The sequence below is a fragment of the Schistocerca serialis genome, chromosome 10 (genome assembly GCF_023864345.2).
Source record: "Schistocerca serialis cubense isolate TAMUIC-IGC-003099 chromosome 10, iqSchSeri2.2, whole genome shotgun sequence".
In the NCBI taxonomy this organism is placed as follows: domain Eukaryota; kingdom Metazoa; phylum Arthropoda; class Insecta; order Orthoptera; family Acrididae; genus Schistocerca; species Schistocerca serialis.
In genome coordinates, this window is record NC_064647.1 from 161,401,055 (window position 1) to 161,425,949 (window position 24,895).

Genomic DNA, 24,895 nt, shown 5'->3' on the forward strand with positions numbered 1-24,895 from the left:
TGCTGTGACAAAAGCTCTATCAAAAGGCAGGAAAGAATCTCCTCTGATTGGAAAAGAATGAATAATCTATTCAAACGTGCAGCTAAAAAAATCTGGCCATAGTGTTGTTTTTATTTTGACCATGGCATCTATCTGAGAAGATATGTAGCTTTGTCACCTCTTTGGGGATATTTTCCTGAAAATACTTGTTTAGCAATGAGCAGACTTCATTGGGTCCTTTACTAGCGTGTCCTTCATGGTATTAGAAAACCATTGCCTTATCATCGCACAAGTTGACAATGCAAAATACAGAAACCCACAGTAGTCTATAATAAAATACTTCCTGCACTGGAATATCAGGCATTGGGATGTTCTGCATGTAGTCAGTACAGTGTGTTAACTGTAAGATGGCAGAGTTGTGAGGGGAGTGTGGGGAGAGGAGGAAGCAAGCATTGGCTGGCGAGGGGAGATGAGCCATTGGCAGGGGGGGGGGGGGGGGGGACAAGGCACACCTACCAGTTGCAGTGCTGGCACTACAAACTGCGTGTCATACTTACACGAAAGGCTTGGAAGTAAAACTCGCTTTAAATGTTGTTCGTAAACGAAACTGAAATCGTCATGTACGTTAAAATCTATATATATAAAAATGAATGTATGTGTGTTTGTCTACTATGCGCTCACAAACCATTCATCCGATTGCAATGGAACTTTGGTGAGTTGTTTTCCGAACACCCGAAAAGAGTAATGGAAGCAATTTTTTCTGCTCCCTTTCCCTTTCGCAGCATTCAGTCACACGCAATATAATTTTGCGAGCATCGCTGCATAATACTGGTTTCCTTCTAACCGTAGGCCTACCGGTAGGGGTTGTTGGCGACTCCCGAGATAGGCCAGCAACTGCCTCTTCACTCATTTTGATAATATTTAGCACAACTGCACAATAAAAACAAGCAGAACAGTACAGCACAAAACAATAATGAAGCAGACGACAATGGCTACCTTGTACAACACAGTCAGCTACATAATGTTGGCAGCAGTCGCAACTGCGTCCCTACCGAAGCCTGCCGACGTTTACCGACTTCTACCGATTCAGGACTAGCGAGAGGTCTGCCATCTAAAAGTTGACACACTGTAGTAATGTCTCCTAACTATTGTTTTTTGCTCAAGCTTCACGATTGCCTCAATTTTCTTGTAAAATTTGAACAATGAAAAATCCATATAAGAATATCAACAGTGTAGGAAAAGACATTGCTACTTACCATAAAGAAGATGCATTAAGTTGCAGAAAGGCACAATTAAAAGACACTTACGCAAAGTTTTCAGCCACAGCTGTCATCAGCAGAAGAGAAACAGAGAAACACACAGCATTCATACACACAAGCAAGCACACCACATGCACACATGACCGCCAACTCCCGCAGCTCGGGCCAGAATGCAACTATCACATGAGATGGCAGCTGCAATCTGGAGGGGACGGAGAAGGGGAAGGGATAGTATTGTACAGCTGGGGGGACAGAGGAACATTGTCTGGCAGTTTGTGTAAGGACTAGAATGCCAACAGGTGTGGCATCAGCAGATTGTGGGGCTGGGAGGCAGGGAAAAAAGGAGCGAAAAGGAGAGGAACAGAGAAAGATGGTCTGGTACATTGGTAGAGGGCAGCAAAACAAAGAAGCTGGGAGACGAGAATGCGGAGGAGATGATAGGAAAGAGGGTGCAGAAACTGTTCTGTGGAGGGTGTGGGGACAGTATGTTACCATAGGCTGAGGCCGGGATACATGTGGGAGTGGAGATTGTGTTGTAAGGATAATTCTTATCTGCGCAGTTCAGAAAAGCTGGTGGTGAAGGGGATGATCCAGAAGGCTTGGGTAGTTAAACAGCCATTGAAATCAAGCATATCATGCTCAGCCACATGTAGTGCCACTGGGTGGTCTGCTTTGGTCGTGGCCACAGTTTGGCGGTGGCCATTCATCCTGGTGGACATCTGGTTAGTAGCTACGCCAATAAAAAAAAACTGTGCAATGGTTGCAGCAGGGCTAGTAAATAACGTGGCCGAGCCCCTTAAGGGGTAGGATAAACCTGTGACCAGACTGGAATAGCAAGTGCGGGTTGGATGTGTTGGGCAGGTGTTGCACGTGAGTCTTCAACAGAGATACGATCCTTGTGTCAAGGGGTTGGGATTGGGAGTGGCATAGGGATGGGTTAGGATATTGTGGAGGTTGGGTAGGTAATGAAACACCACTTTAGGAGGAGCGGCAAAGATTTCGGGTAGGGTTTCCCTCCCATCAGGGCATGATGATAGGTAATCAAAGTCTTGGCAAAGGATATGGTTCAGTTGTCCCAGTCCATGTTGGTCCTAGGATGACAAAGGGGGCACTCCTTTGTGACCAGTTCTTGGGTGTGGTGGGAGGATTGGGGGTGTGAGGGGAAACAGCATGAGAGATCTGTTTATGGACAGGTCTTTGGGGTAGTGCCTGTCTGTGAAGGCCTTGATGAGACCCTCAGCATATTGAGCAAGGGAGTTCTTGTCATGCAAATACACCATCCCCGGATGACCAGGGTACATGAAAGGGATCCTTTGGTGCAAAAGGGATGACAGCTGTTGAAATGCAGTTACTGTTGGTGAGTTTAATGTGGACAGAGGTGCATATGGACCCACCAGAGAGGAGGTGGTCAACGTTCAGGAAGGTGGCACACTGGGTTGAGGAGGACCAGGTGAAGTGGATGGGAGAAAAGGTGTTGAAGTTGAGAAGGAAATAAGATAGTGTGTCTTGTCCCTGAGTCCAGATCATGAAAATATCATCAATGAACATGATCCAGACTAAGAGATTGGCATTTTGGGAGGTTAGGAAGGTCTCCTCTAGATAGGTTACGTAGGAGGATGCCATGCAGGTGCTCATGGCTGTGTCACAGATTTCTTTGTGTACCTTCCTCAAAGGAGAAATAGTTGTGGATTAGGGTAATGTTAGTAAGGTGTATGAGGAATGAGCTAGTGAATTTGGAATCTGAAGAATGTTATGAAAGATAATGTTCATTAGTGGTAAGACCATGGCCATGAGGAATGTTGATGTATAGGGAAGTGACATCAACAGTGACAAATAGGGATCCAGGAGGTAAAGGGGTGGGAGTGGTAGAGTGTCAGGGAAGGTAGTGGGAGCACAGTGGCTGCATTCTATGTAGGCATGACAACCAACAAACTGTCTGTCCGCATGAATGGCCACCAACAAACTGTGGCCAAAAAAACGTGGACCATCCTGTTGCTGAACACGCTGCCAAACATGATATCCTTCATCTCAGTGACTGCTTCACAGCCTATACCACATGGATCCTTCCCACCAACACCAGCTTTTCTGAATTGTGCAGGTGGGAACTTTCCCTGCAATACATCCTACATTCCCATAACCCTCCTGGCCTCAACCTTCGTTAATCGCTGTACTCACCCATCCAGCCTCCTCCCTTTTCCCATTCCAGCACTACACAGCCATCATCTCACCACCACACCCAGCCTTTTAATTTCTTTTTATTTCTCTCCTTTCTGCTACTTACCCCCTCTCCCTTCCCCACCTTCTCTCCTGCCCTCCGTCTAAACTGCAGCAGTTCACTGTCCGCCATCCCCACTATGCTATCCCTCCTTCTCCCCGCCCCAGCCTTCCCCTTACCCCCACCCAGCCACCACTCCCATCATGCAGTGGTGCTGCTGCTCGCAGTGTGGTTTCAGTTGTCTGACACTGCAGACTTGTGTGCAAGTTGCATTTGCGTGTGTGTGTGTGTGTAAATATTTTCTATGTCTCTTTTTTGAATAATTGACTTCATGTACAGGGGTTGATTCAGTATAGGTATGTCTTGAACCCTCCGACTTGCCCCGCATGTCAGCCGGTGAGCTGTCTAACAGTACTCAATGATTTAAACAACAAACATGTTCTCACCAATTCCATGGAGACTGAAGAATGTGTTTTTACAAATTTGGGTTCATCTTTGGTATTTGTAGTATTTGACTTCCTTTCACTTTTTACTGGATGCCCATCAAGTAGACCTTATAAATAATGATCCTTGTCTTTGTCGGCAAAACTGTTCATATGTGTCAACATTTTCATTTCGATTCCTCTCAGTCTCAAAACACATTCTTGGGCACCTGGCAACACCAACACAGTCAGCCAACTTGTGGTCAAACAGCCCATTTTTCAAGACACAGATGCAGACTAATTAATATATGATTTCTAAGAGTATTGTCCAATGTGGCAATATGTTATCAGCAAAGGTATGGCTATTTTGTTCTACGCTCGACATCAGTAGCTGCACCTACTTGCATTTAGGTTGTGTCGTGCCTGCACAACAATTCCACTGTAGCTCACATGCTTTTTCCCTTGGATTTTTGCTGTTTTTATTTCGCTACATTTACTCAAACTGCCCCTTTTCCTTCTCTTTACAGTTTACAATCACTTTCACTGACTGTAAATAAGAGTATTACATAACCCTATGAGGAAGCATTGTCAATTGTCTACGCAAATACATGCTTGGTGCACAGCACTTGCAGTGTTCAACATGTAACCTAACAGCTGGTGACCCTGAAAAGACTGTACTGCAGGAGGTATGTCTCTTTCCTGCAGAACATGAAGTAAAACCCTTAATATCACCGACATAGGATTGAAAAGGATACGGCCTTTTCACAAGGAATGCACATTTCTTCGAATACTTCCAGACTTTGAAGTAAATTGAAACGTGGTGGTGATGGTCATATGACCTTCTTGAAATGACCTATTCATTTAAAACAGTTACAGTAATTACTTCACATATACATACTATTCTATGTCCAACAATAACAGAACACTTTGTGGCCAGTGAGCAATGGAATGTTTAATCAGTGTCGGAGAGAAATGGAAGAAAAGATGAGAATGTGGAACCCCAGTGCAGTGTCATAAGAGACTTAGCTATTGATAAAAGTCACAGGCATAATATGAAAAGTGAGAAAGTAGTTGAGAAATTCTATCCATTGTATGAAGGACCTATTGTAGTTGTCATTATGCCAGAGCCCAAGGCAAGGGTGCAAACTAGTCCCACTACTGGAATGACCAAGGAAATGTTTAGCACTCAAGATGTATAATTTTTTGTAAGTGAGTAGACAAAAGTGTAAATACTAGAGAAACACTCTCAAAATTTTGAGCATTGAAGTATCTTCAGAGTACTCAAACTATGGTTGGGCACTTGGGGGGAATGAATGTTTGGCAGTGCAATGATCTGAGAAGGTATTATTGGATAAGTCTCACAGCTGACCACATTTGTTTTATATATTAACTGCAAGGGATTGTTAAGAAATGAAAACAGAGCATAAAATTATATCATGAAGAGCAGGAATGCTGGCCAGCAGGAAGTGGAGTGGAGGTTGCTTTTTATTGCATGGTGTAGTACTGTTTTTATATGCATGTACCTAAATGTATTGTGGTCTGAGAATCTTTGAGCCCTTGCTAGGGGGCAGCAACAATTGTGGTGTACCATAATAGAACATGTGTGAATACTCATAAAGAGTTGTGTAGAAACACTATTGGTGTAGTGTAAAAGAGAGACTTGTGGAGAATCCACTGTAACTGTTTTAAATGAAACTTAGTGTATTTTATCCTCTATGCAGGGAAGTAGCAGGTAATGCTGGATGAAGAACATCCTCTAAGAGTCAACCCCTAGGAGAGACATGCTCTACATTGATGACTGCATCAATCCCCTAACTAGTTTCTAAATTAACGTTACTGGTACATACACTGAGGTGACAAAAGTCATAGGATAGTGATATGCATATATACGGATGATGGTAATATTATATAGACAAGGTATAGTGGAGATGTCATTTGTATGTAAGTGATTCATATGAAAAGTTTTTGACGTGATTATGGACACATGACGGGACTTCATAGACTTTCATTGTAGTAGGAGCTAGATGCATGAGACATTCCATTTAAGAAATCTTTAGAGAATGGAATATTCCGAGATCCTCAGTGTCAAGGTTGTGTCGAGAATACCAAATTTCAGGCATCACCTTTCGTCATGGACAATGCAATGGCCAACTGTCTTCACTTAACAGCTGAGAGCAGCAGAATTTGTGTAAGTTGTCTGTGCTAACAGACAAGCAAGAGTGACTAAAATAACCAGAGAAATCAAAGTGGGACGTACGACAAACATATCCATTAGGATAGTGCAGCAAAATTTGGTATTAATGGGCTATGACAGCAGACGACTGACACGAATGTCTTTGCTAACAGCACAACATCGCCTCCAGCGCCTCTCCTGGGCTCGTGATCATATCGGTTGGACCCTAGGTGACTGAAAAACTGTTGCCTAGTCAGATGGGTCCCAATTTCAGTAGGCAAGAACTGATGGTAGGGTTTGAGAGTGGTGCAGACCTCACAAGCCGTGGACCTAGTTGTCAACAAAGCAGTGTGCAAGCCAGTGGCTTCATAATGATGGGGTCTGTATTTACATGGCGTGTACTGGGCTGTCTGGTCCAACTGTACCACTCAGTGACTGGAAATGGTTATGTTCGGCTAGTTGGAGAACATTTGCTACCATTCATGGGTGCATGATCGTGAACAATGAAGGAATCTTTGGGGATGACAGTGTGCCATGTCACTGCTCCACAATTGTTTGCAATTGGTTTGAAGAACATTCTGGACAATTTGAGCAAATGAATTGGCTACCCAGACTACATGACGTCAACCCCATCAATCATGTATGGGACATAATCGAGATGTCAGTTTGTTGACAAAATCCTGCACCGGCAACACTTTTGCATTTATGGGCAGCTATAGTGGCAGCACAGCTCAATATTTCTGTAAAGGATTTCCAACGACTCATTGAGTTCACGTCATGTCGAGTTACTACACTGTGCCAGGCAAAAGCAGATCCAGCACGATATTAGGATGTATCTCATCACTTTTGTCACCTCAGTGTAATTTTTATTTATTTTTATAGTGGGGTTTTGTAGGTTTGATTTATTGAGCTGTGGCTTTGGTAACTTCCATAGGGTGGTAACATTAACATGGTACAGATTTTGTGTAAAGAGAAATTATTCTTTTTGGAATTGTGTGAATAATAATATTGGTTCAGTTTGTATAATTTTTGAAGGCTGCTTAAATGCAGTATAAGTTCAAGCTTATTCTCATTTTCGCCAAGAAAGGGCAGCATGTGGGCTAATTACTCGGTTCAGTTTGTAGTCTGGTACAAATGTCAGACTGAAGTTACTATAGCAGTGCATCACTCTCCATAGGCTTTCCATGATAGGGTGTTAGAAGTTTTGCAGGGCATGTGAGCATTAAGCTCGTGGTGTCTGTTCTGTGACACTGATGAGCATCTGTATCCTCCTGTTCACCACCGAAGTATCTTCCAGGAAGGGATCCCGGATTGTAGCCTGGGAAGGACACCTGTCTTCAAGGGCTGTCTTATTTTCATATTTAGTCCTAACATTCCTAACCTTTCTTTTCATTTCTTGCTTCCCCTTATGGGGTACCATTCTTTTGTTTCATCCATATTTGAGCATTCCATCGCGTGAACCCATCTACTTTCTGGTACCATCTTGAAGCAGCTTCGAAATAGCCCCTAATCAAAATATTTCTTAAGATTTTTCTAAGTATGAAATCATATTAAATATTATATTAACAAATATTGTGTCTGCAATTTTGTCATATGATGACATGATGGAGACCGTGGCTGTTATTTGAAGACAAATGTTGATGGCATTGGGACAGCAACCAGCCACAAATTTACTTTCAGTTCCTTTATTCCAACGGTACCGTTACCAGTTTTAAATCGTTGTGATTCATCTTACTGTGTCTATCAAATACGGAATATGTATTTTTTGTAATAGAGTAAAATAAGTGAAGAGTGTGGTATGGCCAGATGTGATAGGTCCCTCAAAGCAGAACATAGTGTCATTTGGTATGCATTGAGTTTCTTTTGTAAAGAACAGATAATGCTAATGAAGAAAAAGTAAACATGATTAATACTGGAGTATTTATTGTATAATTAAAAGGAAGGATTCTTCTTACAACATTTCATATTTGAATTAAATGGCTGAGAGAGTGTGAAATTTGCTGTTGTTTTATCGGTAATTATTCTTTAGTCGATTGATCGGTTACTCCCATATTGTAGTAGTCTAAAAATGGACAAGTGTGTCGAATCTCACATTAGTGAGATATTGGTCATAAGTTGCATAGTGTCATCTTCATGGTTTAAAATTCCCTTTAGTTTGTATAGATGTTAGTTTATATTACATTCTGTTGTTTTTGTGTTTGTCAGTCTGAAGCATTCCTTTTGGGCTTTGTGTGACAGAGAGAATAGTCTTGTGTCACCGACGTCATCACGAATAAAGCGAGATCTCCGTATTGTACACTGCTCTGAGAAATAGCGATGGCCCGATCCTCCCGCAGACAATAATGTCAGATTTATTGGGAGCTTGACAACTTTTACAACTTACAGAAGTATTTGACAGTCACAGGGTCTCAATATGACTTAGAAAATAGAAGCACGCTTACTCATTTGTGTGGGGGCAGCCTATGTGAGCATATAGAATCTGGCTGAATTAAATTCTGAAATTTTCCCACAAGCTTTAGAGACATGAAAATTTGTGTACCCTCATCACCTATAAAAGAGCTAGCGTGTGTCCAACTAATGCAACTAACAACAAAAGGACGAGGGTAGTCCAGAAAGTTGTTACTTGTATGGATATGATATCCTATACTTGTTCAAATATTGGTTTTGTACTGTTGTTATTTGTTTGAGGTTCTCCGCAGGAGTCATGCAACGGATGGAGTTTGACAGCAGACCCTCTATATACTCCTTCCACCTTTCTGCTTTCCCTTCTTTGCTTAGAACTGGCTTTCCATCTGAGCTCTTGATATTCATGGAAATGGTTCTCTTGTCTCCAAAGGTCTCTTTAAATATCCTGTAGGTAGTATCTATCTTACCCCTAGTGATATGCGCCTCTACATCCTTACATTTGTCCTCTAGCCATAGGATATACAGCTATTTTTGATCCTCTCTCTAGGATGGGACTTACGTTCAGAGCGTGTTGCACTTGCCACAGTGGCGGCCGAATTACATTTTGTGGAGCAGCCATGGTAACTCAGCTGAGCTGGCTGACCAGTTTATCGAGCACTTTTTCACACTGTATGATGGTGAAGATCGGACTTGGCTTTGGGATCTGTACCATGAGGATGCCTACTTCTCTCTCTCTAGCACGTATCTTCCTGGACAGAGCACGGCAACCAGTGCGAGGTAAGTGCAACTCCACCAGTATTGTGTCATTGTCTGTTGCAGGCTCTTCGAGAATATAACGTACAAATACAAGGTGACCCAAGGGAAAAAATGATGATTTTTCAGAAGAGCAGTAGTATATTGACCTTTAAGGAAAACATTTTCAAAATACAAAAGTGAAAGTTATTATCCTCTGTTTCAGTTAAGTGGTCTCTCATAAAAAATCATGTCATCCTGGTGTCAGCCATTCTCCCAAATACAATTTTCAACTCTTCACTAGTAGTTACTCTTAACTTGGACCAACAGGTACTGATCAACCGGAGCCACTGCGTACTTATCTGCAGCTTTCAACTCCGTTAAAATTTGGGGTCTGCTAACATAGACACACTTTTTGAAATACCCCCACAATCAGTCAAATCTGGTGATCTTCCTGCCTTGAATATCTCTGAAAAGGGAAAAGATACCATTGCTTTCTTTTAAATAAACTTTTAAAAATTTTGCAACTGTGTAAGTCTTTTAGGTGACAGATCTTCACATATTAATAGGGCAACAACAGATAATCTTTGACTGCTTTATGCCTTGTAATTTTATGAAAATACTTTTCTCGTTTGATCTGTCATTTAAAGCTTCCATATAAACAGGAAATCAATCGAAATAACTTCTTCAGACAGTGTAGGTTCTTTGCACGCTTCACCAATAAGATATTTATTTTCACACTTTGCAGTAGTATAAATTCGATTATAGAAGGAGTTAGCATCCCGCTCAGCATTATACAGTTTTCCAATAAATTACGAGAACGACAATTTTCAGTATGCAGTACAATATAAAACTGTCTATTACAAATGTTAAATTCATACAATTTTTCTGGTCTCTTTTCTTTGTTTTACAATTATGACAACAGTAATAATGGTCACAGGAGAGACGATAAAACGTCAGTACCTTCTGTCCTGCATATCTTGCTAGACAAAGACTTCTGAGTATTAGAAGAGTTCATCTCGCATAACGGGAGTGCAGAAGATGCATCTTGCTCAGATATATGGTTAGGTCTTTGTTCAAGTCGTGACCCTATACCCAGTGTTCAGCTTTCAGGGAATTGCAAGGTTAGTGTAAGTCTGTCGCTGCATGGTGAAGTCTTAAATTTAAATTTTTGTCATTATTTGGTGGAATGTTATGTATGGGTTACTCTGCTGTATGAAATCAAATGTTGTACATAAATGAGGCAGCTGAAAAAGTATGGACACTCTGGAACTGTTCCTTCGAAGGAGAGTGCTGTGCATCTCATTGGTAAAACACAATGGCAGTGAGAAAATACCATTATGGTGAAATTGCAAAACAGGGCTGCCAAGTGTCATCAATCACAGGTAGATTGTGTACCTGAGACATGTGTTGTATAACGAGAAATACGAACTTCAATATTTTGTTTTGAACATGGTGTCATCATTGAGTACGCAGAAGATTGACATGTAGTTTGTACAGTGATCACCATTTTGTGTGAGGCTGGGTGTGGCCTACAGGGGAAGGGGATGAAGGGCAGAATAAGAATTGTAGGAAACCTAGGTTTCAGTTTAAGCGAGGCTTGGAATTTGGCAACAAACTTATTGATATCTAGATAATCATCTAATGTGTCAGACTAAAAACACTGCCTTGGCATTTGAGCAGCTATTTTTCTCTTTCGGTATAACATGGGAGTGCCAAACTCAGAGTTTAATAACCAAGAATGTGGTGAGAGTGGTACCCTTGATGACTGCACAACACAAAGCTGTATGCCTCGCCTGGAGCTGTCAACACTGACTTTGGTTTGTTGATGACTGGAAACATGTTGCCTGATCAGGCAAGTCGCATTTCAAGCAGATGGACATGTATGGCTATGGAGACAAACTCTTGAATCCATGGACTCTGCAAGTCAAGCTGAAGGAGGCTTTGTAATGGCATTGGGCGTGTGCAGCTGGAGTGATTTGGGATCCATGACACTTCTAGATATGACTCTGATGGGTGACACGTGTGTAAGCATCCTGTTTGATCACCTGCATCCATTCATGTTCACTGTGCTTTCCAACAGACTTAGGCAATTCCAGCAGGTCAATGTGACACCCCACATGTCCAGAATTGCTACAGAGTGGCTCCAGAAACACTTCCGCTGGCCAACAAACTCCCCAGACATGAACATTATTGGGCATATCTGGGATGCCTTGCAACGTGCTGTTCGGGAGAGATCTCCACCCCCTCGCGCTCGTATCGATTTATGGACAGCCCTGCAGGATTCATGGTGTCATTTCGCTCCAGCACTACTTCAGACATTAGTTGAGTCTATGACACATTGTGTTGCGGCACTTACGTGTGCTTGCGGGGGCCCTACATGATATTAGGCAGGTGCACCAATTTCTTTGGCTCTTCTGTGTACATCTGTGCTGATGCGAACAAATTCCGTGGGGATAATGCTGTGAACATCGAAAAAGGCAATTAGCGTTGTCTGTCTTCACTTTGGATTAGTGATTCACATCTTCTTCAGTCTCGATGAACCAGCGGCTGGCTTATCCTGGTTTTTGTCGTTCTGTGGTAGGTTCATGCTGACAGCACCAAGTCTCGTCACCCCTGACAAATTTTTCAATAGAAAGATTGTAAGTGTTTTGCATTTCAATCAAGTCACAGCATGTGTTGTTGTTGTTGCTGTTTTTGTTTGGGAGTCAAGGTGTGCAGGAAAAGCTTTGCACAACACTGTTGTCTTCTTTATAACATTGAGGTGAATGTCTTGAATGCTTGATTTAAAGATGTTTAGTTCTTCAATGATAGCTCTGTATGAGAAATGATGGTCAGTTTTCAGGTCACAAATTTTCTCTGTATTTTTGTCAGGTGAACTCAAGACAGGATGCCTCGAACTCTCATGTCCTCTAGTGACACCTTGCAATGACACACACTAGTGTAGAATCTGATTTCCTTATTTCAATGAAGAATCAGATAGAAAGATCAGAATTGTGCAAAATTTTCCTATTTACTGTAAATCGTGATCATTCTCAAATTGCAATGTGTCATCAGCCTGCACATGTAATTATTCAAAATACTATGCCATTAAACATTAAATTGTTATTATTCTATGTAAAACTGCTTTCTAGAACATACTGTTAGGACATGACATTAGTTTCAAATATTTGCACTATTTATGCCAAACGTTTGACTGTATAAATTTGTTAAACATGTGTCAAAAACTCAGAAATAATGTTAGTGACAAAAACAAATGTGTAATTAAAATTTAAATTAACCTTTTCCTGTATCATTTGCTTTCAAAACGCATTTCTCTAATTTGCAATCTAAATATTTATTGCTATCTAAATTGTGCTTATATAATATGTGTTACCATATTTTGCTATAATGAATCGTGTATGCATCTAAACAGCATTATATATATTTACCCTTGTTGAATGTAACAGTATTATGAAAAGGATAGTTGCTACTCACCATATAGTGGAGATGCTGAGTCGCAGATAGGCACAACAAAAAGACTTCACAAAATAAGGTTTTGACCAACAAGGCCTTTGTCAAAAACAGACAGATGACCACAGTATCTGTCAGCTGAAGCCAGACTACGAGCAGCAGCAAGCAGCAGCACATAATGGGAGAGGCAGCTGGGTGGGGGTGAGGAGGAGGCTGGGGTGTGGAGGGGCAGGGATAGCAGGGCACGGTTTGAGATGTTGACCTCCACCTCAAAGATAGGTACACTCTTTGACATAAAACTCGACCGGCAGCCGGCCGCTTCAGAGGCTAAGTCCGCGCCGATCGTGACATGGGACAAAAAAACTGGCCAACTCGCTAATTCTCTAAGTCCGGTTATCTGCACAATCTGGCAACACTGTAGACTGCGGCACTTCCTGGAGGAAAACTTGTCCCATGATAGAGAAACCCTAGGCTGACTACGGCTGTGGTCTAGCGGTAGCGTGCGTTGTTTCTGTTCATAATATCAGTGGATCGAGAGCAACTGGCATGAAATATTTTTATAGCCTCTTCTGTCTGAATGCTGAAGACGTGAATGTAATGGTAGCGCAGATTCAATCTATTTCGCTTTGTGACACACCGATATCAAAATTTTATCCAGTAACGATTTTGCGGCAGATTTCCTGCAGACTGTCCTCCTCTGGACGCCGTATGCGGCAAAGCTCCGGGATCCATTTGCTGGCTACTGGCAGCGGCCATGGCGACAGCAGCGGCGCTGCACTCCCCCGTTCTTTATCGAAAGCGCCTGCTACCGCTCATCGCTTTTGATGATTTAAAACGCTTATTATTAAATGTTGCTCCACAGAAAATTTCTACAATTTCCATTCACGCTCAAAAGCAACGGAGACAGACGCCCTGATTAGTAGGCGGGTATTATATTACATTAATCGGCAAGAGCTGAGTATGGCCCGAAATTAATTTTATAGACTGGGACGAAATTAAACCACCTCACTACATTCGATGAATTTATAAATGCTTCATACCTCGTTTCTTTTCCTTTCAAACTCAATTATTTGTGCAACTTTTGGTCAATGTTTGGATGTTTTCATCAAGCCAGAGTGAGCGTCTGTGGTGTAAAGTGTATTACAGTTCTTGTTTCATTCCTTATGGTAAGTCTATGCGATAAACTGTGTGAATACCTTGCAATGCATGCTCTGTAGCAGTGCAGGAACACTGCACCTTTGGAGTTCCATGTATGGGTTCATGAAGTATTTATTGTTGATCGGAAGCGATAGTTAAGGTCATCAGATTTAAACCAGAAAAATTTGTCGTTTTGAAGGTTTCAGAGAACGGAAAGGAATTGCTAACGCCGGTATTAGAAAACGTCTACAGATAAATGCTATTGCAAAAATTTAGAAGAAGGGAACTATATTAATGAACATGTGCACTTCATAAACAACCTTCTGACATGTTAGACCTATATGACGAACAAAGCTCAAATTTATATCGTTGACAGTCGGTTTGAATCTTTTCAGGACCTGTTTTACAGTGAAGCACCTTGGAATTTGCAAAGCAGAAATCCATGATATTAACTTAATTTACTAAGTCGAAATCGGACGAAGATTGATGTTTAAAGGCATTCTTCAGATTTCGCATAAGACATTTTTACTAGCAGTTTGCAACTCCATTAATTAAAATGGAAAATAGAAGGTTGTAGTCAGCGGCTTCCACCGTGATTCGAACTGCTATGTCATACAGTACGAGCACTGCAACGCACAAGGGAACCTCTGAGCTAACGACACACTGGCGGCCAGAGGCGGACTATAGTCACTGCGATGTTGCCTGAGCCTCAAAACGCAACCTTAAACACACAAACAGAGGAGGTGGAGATTACTGTTTTAACGTCCCGTCGACAACGATGTCATTAGAGACGGAGCACAAGCTCGGATTAGGGAAGGATGTGGAAGGAAATTGGCCGTGCCCTTCCTAAGGAACCATCCCGGTATTTGCCTGAAGCGATTTAGGGAAATCATTGAAAACCTAAATCAGGATGGCCGGGCGCGGGATTGCACCGTCGTCCTCCCGAATGCACACACAAACAGGCGTTCTTGGAGTCCAGAAATTAAACATATTTTCTAATTGTGTCATCTTGCAGTGGATTATATCGTACGAGTCTTGGATGTGGAAAACGAATGTCAAGTGAATTTAGCGAGGTAACGCCAACCTACACCCGGAAGTAAATGCACTATCAGTGTGTTGACAAATACTTGCTACGACGCTACCATTTCTCGGCTCTCTGACGAGGCAGCTCTTCAGCGAAATGCTTGCCGTGATTCTCCGATACGGTTCTTCAGAGTGGAGACGCGCGTGCACGTTTGGTTTTTATGCGGTGTTCTCCCCTGATGGTTTCTGACGTCGCCTTGTGGGCTATTTATACATTTGAGACATTCAATTATCATTAATCCAGAATGATACAAGTTTCAGCTTTCGGCGTGGAAGAAGGCTGTTGATGCCGACATTATATCATTTCAACGTAGGGAAAGCAAAACGTATCATTCAATGTTTCTCATTCAACATAAAGCATGTGAGATAATTTTCCGTAACATTCATAATCATCTAAAAATACAAACGAAGTAAAAATACACCGGAAGCTTATTCGAATTGAATATAATGTAACATACCAAACGCTTTGCACCTCGATGTCGAATTTGTCCACTTGCAATCTTTTGCAGCATACACATAGAATGTCATGATTACCACGAGAATGAAGAAATATGTTGGTAAGGATGGAAGCAAGAAGAGATGCAGTCAACAAATATTCTATTCCTCATGGCATTCATTTCATTTGACACGTAAGAAGAGGTAAAGCGGGAATTTACTTTCGTTAACACGAAAGATATGCCGCACATATTGATAACGAAGAAGTCTGCGTCTTCATACGTTTCCTCCTTGAAATCTGTATGCTCTATTATATACTAAGTAGCCCGATCATTGTTTCAGTAATGTTACCCTCTTGTTTGACCCATTAACGATGAACAGATTCCAAATGCATGTCTCTGCGTGAAAGTAGCTGTTCGAACCCTTCCTGGGTTGTTTTTTGTGTTTTATTGCTTGGAATTCCTGGAGCAGACCACTGTGCCTTCCCCCCTCGTGGGTTAGGTCTCAAAACTAAACCGCTTTGTATCCAATGGCATAATTTATTCAGACAGCATCAGCATAAGACTATCAAACAAAGCCTTCCATTTACAGTTGCAACACTCTAACCATCACTGACCAAAGTGTAATCCACGGTCATGGTCCTAAATTAGCAGCTGTCTGCTACTGTGGCAAAGTCCGTACTACACTTTCGATTCCGCAGCACCATTTTATCTGGTAACACTGTGTAGTTGCAGAGTTGTGCTACCAGGTCTGTTGGTTGGTTGGTTGTTTGGGGAAGGAGACCAGACAGCGTGGTCATCAGTCTCATCGGATTAGGGAAGGATGGGGAAGGAAGTCGGCCGTGCCCTTTCAGAGGAACCATCCCGGCATTTGCCTGGAGTGATTTAGGGAAATCACGGAAAACCTAAATCAGGATGGCTGGACGCGGGATTGAACCGTCGTCCTCCCGAATGCGAGTCCAGTGTCTAACCACTGCGCTACCTCGCTCGGTTACCAGGTCTGTCCTCACACTGTCAACTTTATGTATCTCACTTCTCCTGTAGCGTAGATCACGAGGAGCTGAAGTAAATGAGTGTATTCTGCATGACGTAACATTCCGTATTCCCTTCTTTCACAGCCACTCTTCATGTGCATCGATACCAAATAGGAATGCGAAAACTCTTGCGAGTGAGAGAATGACAATAACAATCGTAACAAGAACAAGCAAATAATGAATGATGTTTATTCCAACGCAGAACGAGAATGGCTTTAAATATAAAAATCTATATCTGTATCTATATCCATATCTATTGATCTTTGAGTTGGCACAATGCAAATATATTCTTAGCATTTAGTTACTGAATTTAGTTCTGGATGTTTGCAAAGAAAAGGAAAAGTCGGTACTTCTCGCTAGTGTAATATAATGTGAACCAGCAACTACCCTTTCCTTAGAACACGACTCAAGCAGGTTCTCAAGTAGGTACCAAGGCACTGCTGCATTCTGTTCCCTGACATTGCTCTGATGACGGTTAATGCAGATAGTTCCGATTATGAAATACAAAACGTATTGCAGGTTAGTTCCTAGGATAGTAACATTAAATTTGCGTTGTAGACGGCATATGAACGTGACGATTATCCATATTACTCATCAATATAAAAAGACAATATTATGGGAATTTAGCAGGATTACTCAAAATGAATTCTGAAATTGGGTGACTGACCGCACAGGTGCTAAACATCGTCAAGAGTATACGATGTCCTAATCGCATTAGGAATATGAAGATTGTCTTCGACAGCTCGCAACTTTCACATTGCTATCTCCACCCTACTCCAGACAGCCCTCGGTGGAGTTGCACTATGTTGCCGATGTTATGGAAGGCCTTCAAACCGACAACAGACCACATATTGAAAAATACAAGCGAATTCTCTTGCAGCGTAAGCTTATTGTAACTAATCGGAACCGCGTGAGAGCTACGGTCGCAGGTTCGATCCTGCCTCGGGCATGGATGTGTGTGATGTCCTTAGGTTAGTTAGGTTTAAGTAGTTCTAAGTTCTAGGGGACTGATGTCCTTAAAAGTTAAGTCCCATAGTGCTCAGAGCCATTTGAACCATTTGAACTATTTAACACAAAATGACATTAAAAATTTAAGTTATTCACGAGCAGCTAGTTGAGAATATGTATGAACATTAAATGACACGACGAACCGTCTTGTTCTGCGTATGGATTCAAACCCAGCTCATGCAGACTAAGGAAAGATTTCGTGACTGACGGAAACTAACAGTCATTCCTGATTAGGCATACAGAGAGTGATATATCTCGATTTTAGACGGTATCAGTTAGCAAATATCAACTTTAAATTGCATAACGCAAACATTTTTAACAGACGCGAATTCCTACCCAGCATCTATTGTCCCTGTTAACGAACTACGAGAGATGTTAAATATTGCTTCTTCACAAGTAACTTACTTGAAATGCCGTGAGGTAAAGCTGTGTGTTGGACACAGATTCGAACCCGGAACCTAATTGGATTGCTATCGAAGCACAGTCAAATGTGACATATCGGAATTTCGCGGCAGTAGCTAGATGTTTTAACTGAAATGACGAGACGAAACATTAATTTTTTCCTTCCCAGGACTCCAACCCGGCACCTATCGCTGTCATATTATAGAGAAAACGAACGTTAAATATGGGTTTGTTGCACCAGCAGTGACATGTGAGCATGTTTGAACTGAAATAATATGACGAAGAGTTCAGCGCTCACTGGGAATATCGTTGTTGACTATACACAAAGAGATGTCAGCTACCGAATTTTTCTCCACCAGCTGCTCAGAATAGCATCTTGAACTTACAGTCATCTCGCAAATAGTTCTGTGTCTCACTGGGAGTTAAAAACGTCAGATATCGTTAGTGTTGACAACGAATGAAAATACATTAAAAATCAAAATTATTATCCACCAGCAGATAGGTGTTCTCATGACAGAGCTTGATAATACATAATTGAATCTTTAGTGCCGGGCCAGGATACGATCCCATTCACGCGTAATATGTGAAGGTGTTGAGGAATTTGCAGTTTGGAACAAACAACAAATTGTAGCCGAGCTGTATTGCCACGAAGGGATCAAATTCCACGTTAAGGGCGGTCTGAGTTGCATTCCCAGTTCAGAACCAATTTTATCGACATACAGAAGCGCAAATAAAAGATGGAATAAGTGTCCTGTGACCATACATAGCGTTTGTGTCGTCACTTGAAATAAATAACTAGTATAAGAAAGGTTACCGGTGATAGAGTTTCTACATGTCGCCACTCCAGACTTTATTGTGGTTCAACCTACCGTCTACTTGGTAAAGAAGGAATATCATCTTTAATGTGAATTTTCAGACCACGCAGCCATTATATCTCCTTCACTTGGTGTAGCCAGGAGAGAATGGAGTCTGTCTCTCCCTATCTAAAATCATTGACAGAAGTGGGAATCGAACCCAGACCATAGGTATAACAACCTACCATCCGTCCAACAGACCACGAAATCCTCTTCTCTGCGAGTCATTTTTCTATCGTAACGCAGTTGCGCCACACTGGATGAGAATTCTGACACACAGGCTCCCTGTAATAATTTGCAGCATGTTCAGTAAATTCATTTACTTGGTTGACCGAATCACCATGAACTAGCTGCCTCGGCTACCCAGTGCATACATTCGACTATTTTGTAATCACAGAAATAAAATCACGTAACTGCCACCTACACACAACTGCCAACAGTGTAGGATGCAGAAGTTTAAATAGGAAGTGTTCCTTTCCACTTGAGCTATTTTATTGCGCCACCTGTTACTAGAAAACGTCGTTCAGTCCAAAAGAAAAGCTGTAACTGTTTGTCTCTCAGAAGTCAAGACCTGGCCATATGCATAATCTCACAGTGCTGTGGAATCCAAAAGTTCTGGAGGAATAGTTGCCGAGCTCTGGAGCTGTTGTAGCTACGTGTCAGCTTGTAGCATAGATAAGATGTCGCGAGTTCGAATACATTCAGTGCTACATTTTTTAAAACGCAATTCTGCTCTCTGCTGAAGGTATCAATCTAATGGAACTTTGAACATAATTCCCTTCACTTCGCAACCCAAAGCAGTCGCATGTGGAAAAAGGACCAACTACTGTGACATTTTGTTCTATTCAGGTTTAATAGACAGCAGGCAGCAGATGCATCTCGAAGATGTGCAGGGAGAGCGCATCGTGCCATAATATGTCAGAAAAGTATTTTCTACATTAGCCGTCGTGTGGTAGTGGTATTTTATTCTTCTTCAAACTTTGTTTGACAGCTTTAACTCAGAACAAGTTTTCTACATGCATGTAATCAATAAACTGCACGTGCATTGTCAGACTGTCATAGGTAACATCAGAGAATTCGCATATTTCGTTGATGATTAATTTCTCTCTCATGTTTACTATTGTTTTAACAACACTAAAGGAAACCTTACGAAAATTGTGCACTGTATTATAAGAAATGAAATAAAACTAACCATGATAACCTTACGACGAAAGTATCTGTACACAAGCATGCCTCTATCGACACGAATTAGTAAAATACTACTCACTTAGATTTTGATTGGGTCTGTGTTTAATTGGTATGCTGTGTCATACTCAAGAGGTATGCAAATGTGGCATTTCATAAATATAGTTACGTATTCCTAGAAACCCAAATATTAGTAAAATACTACTCACTTAGATTTTGATTGGGTCTGTGTTTAATTGGTATGCTGTGTCATACTCAAGAGGTATGCAAATGTGGCATTTCATAAATATAGTTACGTATTCCTAGAAACCCAAAATTCGCTTGTCAGCAGCGGAAAGAGGCGTTACCTGTTGTGCAGCATTGTAAGTTTTTCAACATTGCACTATGAGCTGAAAGCATTTTCTTGCGATTTCCTTATTGATGTTTGATCTGACTGCTTGTAGCTCTTTCACAGAAGGGATAAAAACGTTACAGTTAGTGAGACTGGAACTGCGAACCGTAACAGACGCTTTTTCACAGCTTAGCACATTACCACAGAGCTGGCGAGGAGGTATGGGTCTTAGTTTCCTATTACGAGGGCAATAGTAACTAGAACTCATAAACAGCTATTCAAAGGTCGAGATTAGTTGCGATTTCCACCTGCAACGACTTTCCTGTGCTGAAAACCGTAACTTTTCAATCTTTTGTTACCCTTCAAGCGATAATAACTCAGATTATTCAATGGAAATGAGAGGTAAAGTCAAGTGAACTTTGAGGCTTAATTCCGTGCACACCATGAAGTAACTCGTCGATCACAGAGTTGCCAAACATACGTTGCCTTGTTGCCAAATCTCAGTTACAGTACCAGCAGGAAGAAGACGAACCGATGTGATCCTACAGCGGTCTGGGAAGTGACCATAGCTGGTGTCTCCAAATCGCGGCTGCTACGGCCTGGAATACGTAATGCGTCTGATTCGCTTTCTGTAACTAGGTTTAGGGACTGGAGCGTAGTTACTAATAATACTCAGAACTGACTGCAAACTGAGCATCATAAATCAGTAACTCTCATTGTTATTTTTATATTTCTTTCGTAAGTGTACTCAAAACTAAGAAAGTCATTCACAGGCGTTTTCGTGCCTCGCCGTTAGTCGAGCACAACATACAAATAAAAATAAAAAAAGAATGTGCGCGCGCGCGCGCGCGCGCGCGCGTGTGTGTGTGTGTGTGTGTGTGTGTGTGTGTGTGTGTGTGAGAGAGAGAGAGAGAGAGAGAGAGAGAGAGAGAGAGAGAGAAATGGTTCAAATGGCTCTGAGCACTATGGGACTCAACTGCTGAGGTCATTAGTCCCCTAGAACTTAGAACTAGTTAAAACTAACTAACCTAAGGACATCCATGCCCGAGGCAGGATTCGAACCAGCGACCTTAGCGGTCTTGCGGTTCTAGACTGCAGCGCCTTTAACCGCACGGCCACTTCGGCCGGCAGAGAAAGAGAGAGAGAAATGACACGTTCCACATCATTACGAAATGTTGTATTCATGATCTATGGAACAAGAGTTAATCTAATGTAATCTAATCTAATCACATCATATTGATGATTAGCCATGAAGAGTCATGGATTACCGAAATTTTTGCCAATACCAGTAACCAAATCTAAACTTGAAAATAAAAGACGACAATTTTTGTAATAAACCGTGACTCCTATCAATATCCTTTCGTCCCTGTTATCTAACCACGAATGATGTTTGATATACCTCCATTCTGAAGTAACAAAGTGTGCATGCATTTAAAGATGAAGTGCATGATTTGAAGTTCTGTGACGGAGATACGAACCCAACACGTAATCCGATTGTTAACTAAGAAAAATCAAATGTTACGTATCGGTTTTTCTTACGAGCCGCTAGGTGTCTGAATCTAAAATAAGGATACAAACTTTTGTGCCTAAGCGACAATCGAACTGCACACCTACCGTGCATCCACGAATATAGCTTAAGTATCAGTTGCTTACTCATGAACAGTAAGATGTGTGCGTGTTTGACCAGAAATAACGACACCTGTTGCGATTGTTGGCAACACATGAACAGACATTGAAATTGCGCGTTAATTTTCACTAGCAGATGAGTGTGCACTTGATAAAGCTAGAAATGAAATTATGAATATTTTTATACTGGATCAGGTTTCAGACCCACATACTTATCTTGACCTAGAGAAGATTGCAGTCTTGGGAAAAGGAACGAAATGACTGAACTATACTGTTCCCAGAGATTCAGATCCTCGAAAGAGGAGATACGAATTCGAATCACAGTCCAGCACCAAATTTTTAAACGTCTCTAGTTCAATCAAGTACAAGTAAAATAAGAGCCCTGTCCCTTTAAATGGCTATCGGTTCACCAAATAAAATAAAATTTTCTAATGTAACTAAGCTTACTGGCGACTGTATTTTTGTTTACCATGAGTTCCGCTGTGTCATTTCCCAACATAAACCGGCTCTGCCCAGTTGGTAATGAAGGAACGTGATGTTTAATGCGGATTCTAGATTATAACGTCTTTCTCTTGAGGTTACCAGAGGTAAAATATATCTGTTTGTGCCTCTTAAAAGTAAATGCCAGAACTCACGCACTGCACCTGTGATAGCTCGTTCCACCAGACCATTGTGGCCACATTACCTTATCATCCATTATATATAATCATTTTCATAGTACACTTGATATTATAGATGAGTAGGACACAAGACAGGACATAGATAATGTCCGTTTGACGTCAACAGAGTGCAACATTTTACTTTTTTTGTATAGGACAATGTTCCTCTCCAATAATTTTTGGATTAGTTACAATAAGCTTACGCTGCAAGAGAATTCGCTTGTATTTTTCAATATGTGGCCTGTTGTCGGTTTGAAGGCCTTCCATAACATCGGCAACGTAGTGCAACTCCACCGAGGGCTGTCTGGAGTAGGGTGGAGATAGCAATGTGAAAGTTGCGAGCTGTCGAAGACGATCTTTTATATTCCTAATGCGATTAGGACATCGTATACTCTTGACGATGTTTAGCACCTGTGCGGTGAGTCACCCAATTTCAGAATTCATTTTGAATAATCCTGCTAAATTCCCAAAATATTGTCTTTTTTATATTGATGAGTAATATGGATAATCGTCACGTTCATGTGCCGTCTACAACGCAAATTTAATGTTACTATCCTAGGAACTAACCTGCAATACGTTTTATATTTCATAATCGGAACTATCTGCATTAACCGTCATCAGAGCAATGTCAGGGAACAGAATGCAGCAGTGCCTTGGTACCTACTTGAGGACCTGCTTGAATCGTGTTCTAAGGAAAGGGTAGTTGCTGGTTCACATTATATTACACTAGCGAGAAGTACCGACTTTTCCTTTTCTTTGCAAACATCCAGAACTAAATTCAGTAACTAAATGCTAAGAATATATTCGCATTGTGCCAACTCAAAGATCAATAGATATGGATATAGATACAGATATAGATTTTTATATTTAAAGCCATTCTCGTTCTGCGTTGGAATAAACATCATTCATTATTTGCTTGTTCTTGTTACGATTGTTATTGTCATTCTCTCACTCGCAAGAGTTTTCGCATTCCTATTTGGTATCGATGCACATGAAGAGTGGCTGTGAAAGAAGGGAATACGGAATGTTACGTCATGCAGAATACACTCATTTACTTCAGCTCCTCGTGATCTACGCTACAGGAGAAGTGAGATACATAAAGTTGACAGTGTGAGGACAGACCTGGTAGCACAACTCTGCAACTACACAGTGTTACCAGATAAAATGGTGCTGCGGAATCGAAAGTGTAGTACGGACTTTGCCACAGTAGCAGACAGCTGCTAATTTAGGACCATGACCGTGGATTACACTTTGGTCAGTGCTGGTTAGAGTGTTGCAACTGTAAATGGAAGGCTTTGTTTGATAGTCTAATGCTGATGCTGTCTGAATAAATTATGCCATTGGATACAAAGCGGTTTAGTTTTGAGACCTAACCCACGAGGGGGGAAGGCACAGTGGTCTGCTCCAGGAATTCCAAGCAATAAAACACAAAAAACAACCCAGGAAGGGTTCGAACAGCTACTTTCACGCAGAGACATGCATTTGGAATCTGTTCATCGTTACGGGGTCAAACAAGAGGGTAACATTACTGAAACAATGATCGGGCTACTTAGTATATAATAGAGCATACAGATTTCAAGGAGGAAACGTATGAAGACGCAGACTTCCTCGTTATCAATATGTGCGGCATATCTTTCGTGTTAACGAAAGTAAATTCCCGCTTTACCTCTTCTTACGTGTCAAATGAAATGAATGCCATGAGGAATAGAATATTTGTTGACTGCGTCTCTTCTTGCTTCCATCCTTACCAACATATTTCTTCATTCTCATGGTAATCATAACATTCTATGTGTATGCTGCAAAAGATTGCAAGTGAACAAATTCGACATCGAGGTGCAAAGCGTTTGGTATGTTACATTATATTCAATTCGAATAAGCTTCCGGTATATTTTTACTTCGTTTGTATTTTTAGATGATTATGAATGTTACGGAAAATTATCTCACATGCTTTATGTTGAATGAGAAACATTGAATGATACGTTTTGCTTTCCCTACGTTGAAATGATATAATGTCGGCGTCAACAGCCTTCTTCCACGCCGGAAGCTGAAACTTGTATCATTCTGGATTAATGATAATTGAATGTCTCAAATGTATAAATAGCCCACAAGGCGACGTCAGAAACCATCAGGGGAGAACACCGCATAAAAACCAAACGTGCACGCGCGTCTCCACTCTGAAGAACCGTATCGGAGAATCACGGCAAGCATTTCGCTGAAGAGCTGCCTCGTCAGAGAGCCGAGAAATGGTAGCGTCGTAGCAAGTATTTGTCAACACACTGATAGTGCATTTACTTCCGGGTGTAGGTCGGCGTTACCTCGCTAAATTCACTTGACATTCGTTTTCCACACCGAAGACTCGTACGATATAATCCACTGCAAGATGACACAATTAGAAAATATGTTTAATTTCTGGACTCCAAGAACGCCTGTTTGTGTGTGCATTCGGGAGGACGACGGTGCAATCCCGCGCCCGGCCGTCCTGATTTAGGTTTTCAATGATTTC

General features: G+C 41.4%; 1 protein-coding gene across 1 annotated transcript in view; it reads left to right on the plus strand.

The window, feature by feature from the left end:
- Positions 1-24,895, plus strand: part of LOC126424926 (nuclear RNA export factor 1-like) — a 164,196-nt gene that overhangs the window by 98,325 nt on the left and 40,976 nt on the right. The window contains exon 12 of the mRNA XM_050087770.1: positions 9,002-9,231. Coding sequence (XP_049943727.1) covers positions 9,002-9,231 — 230 coding nt within the window. The remainder of the gene's footprint in view (positions 1-9,001; positions 9,232-24,895) is intronic.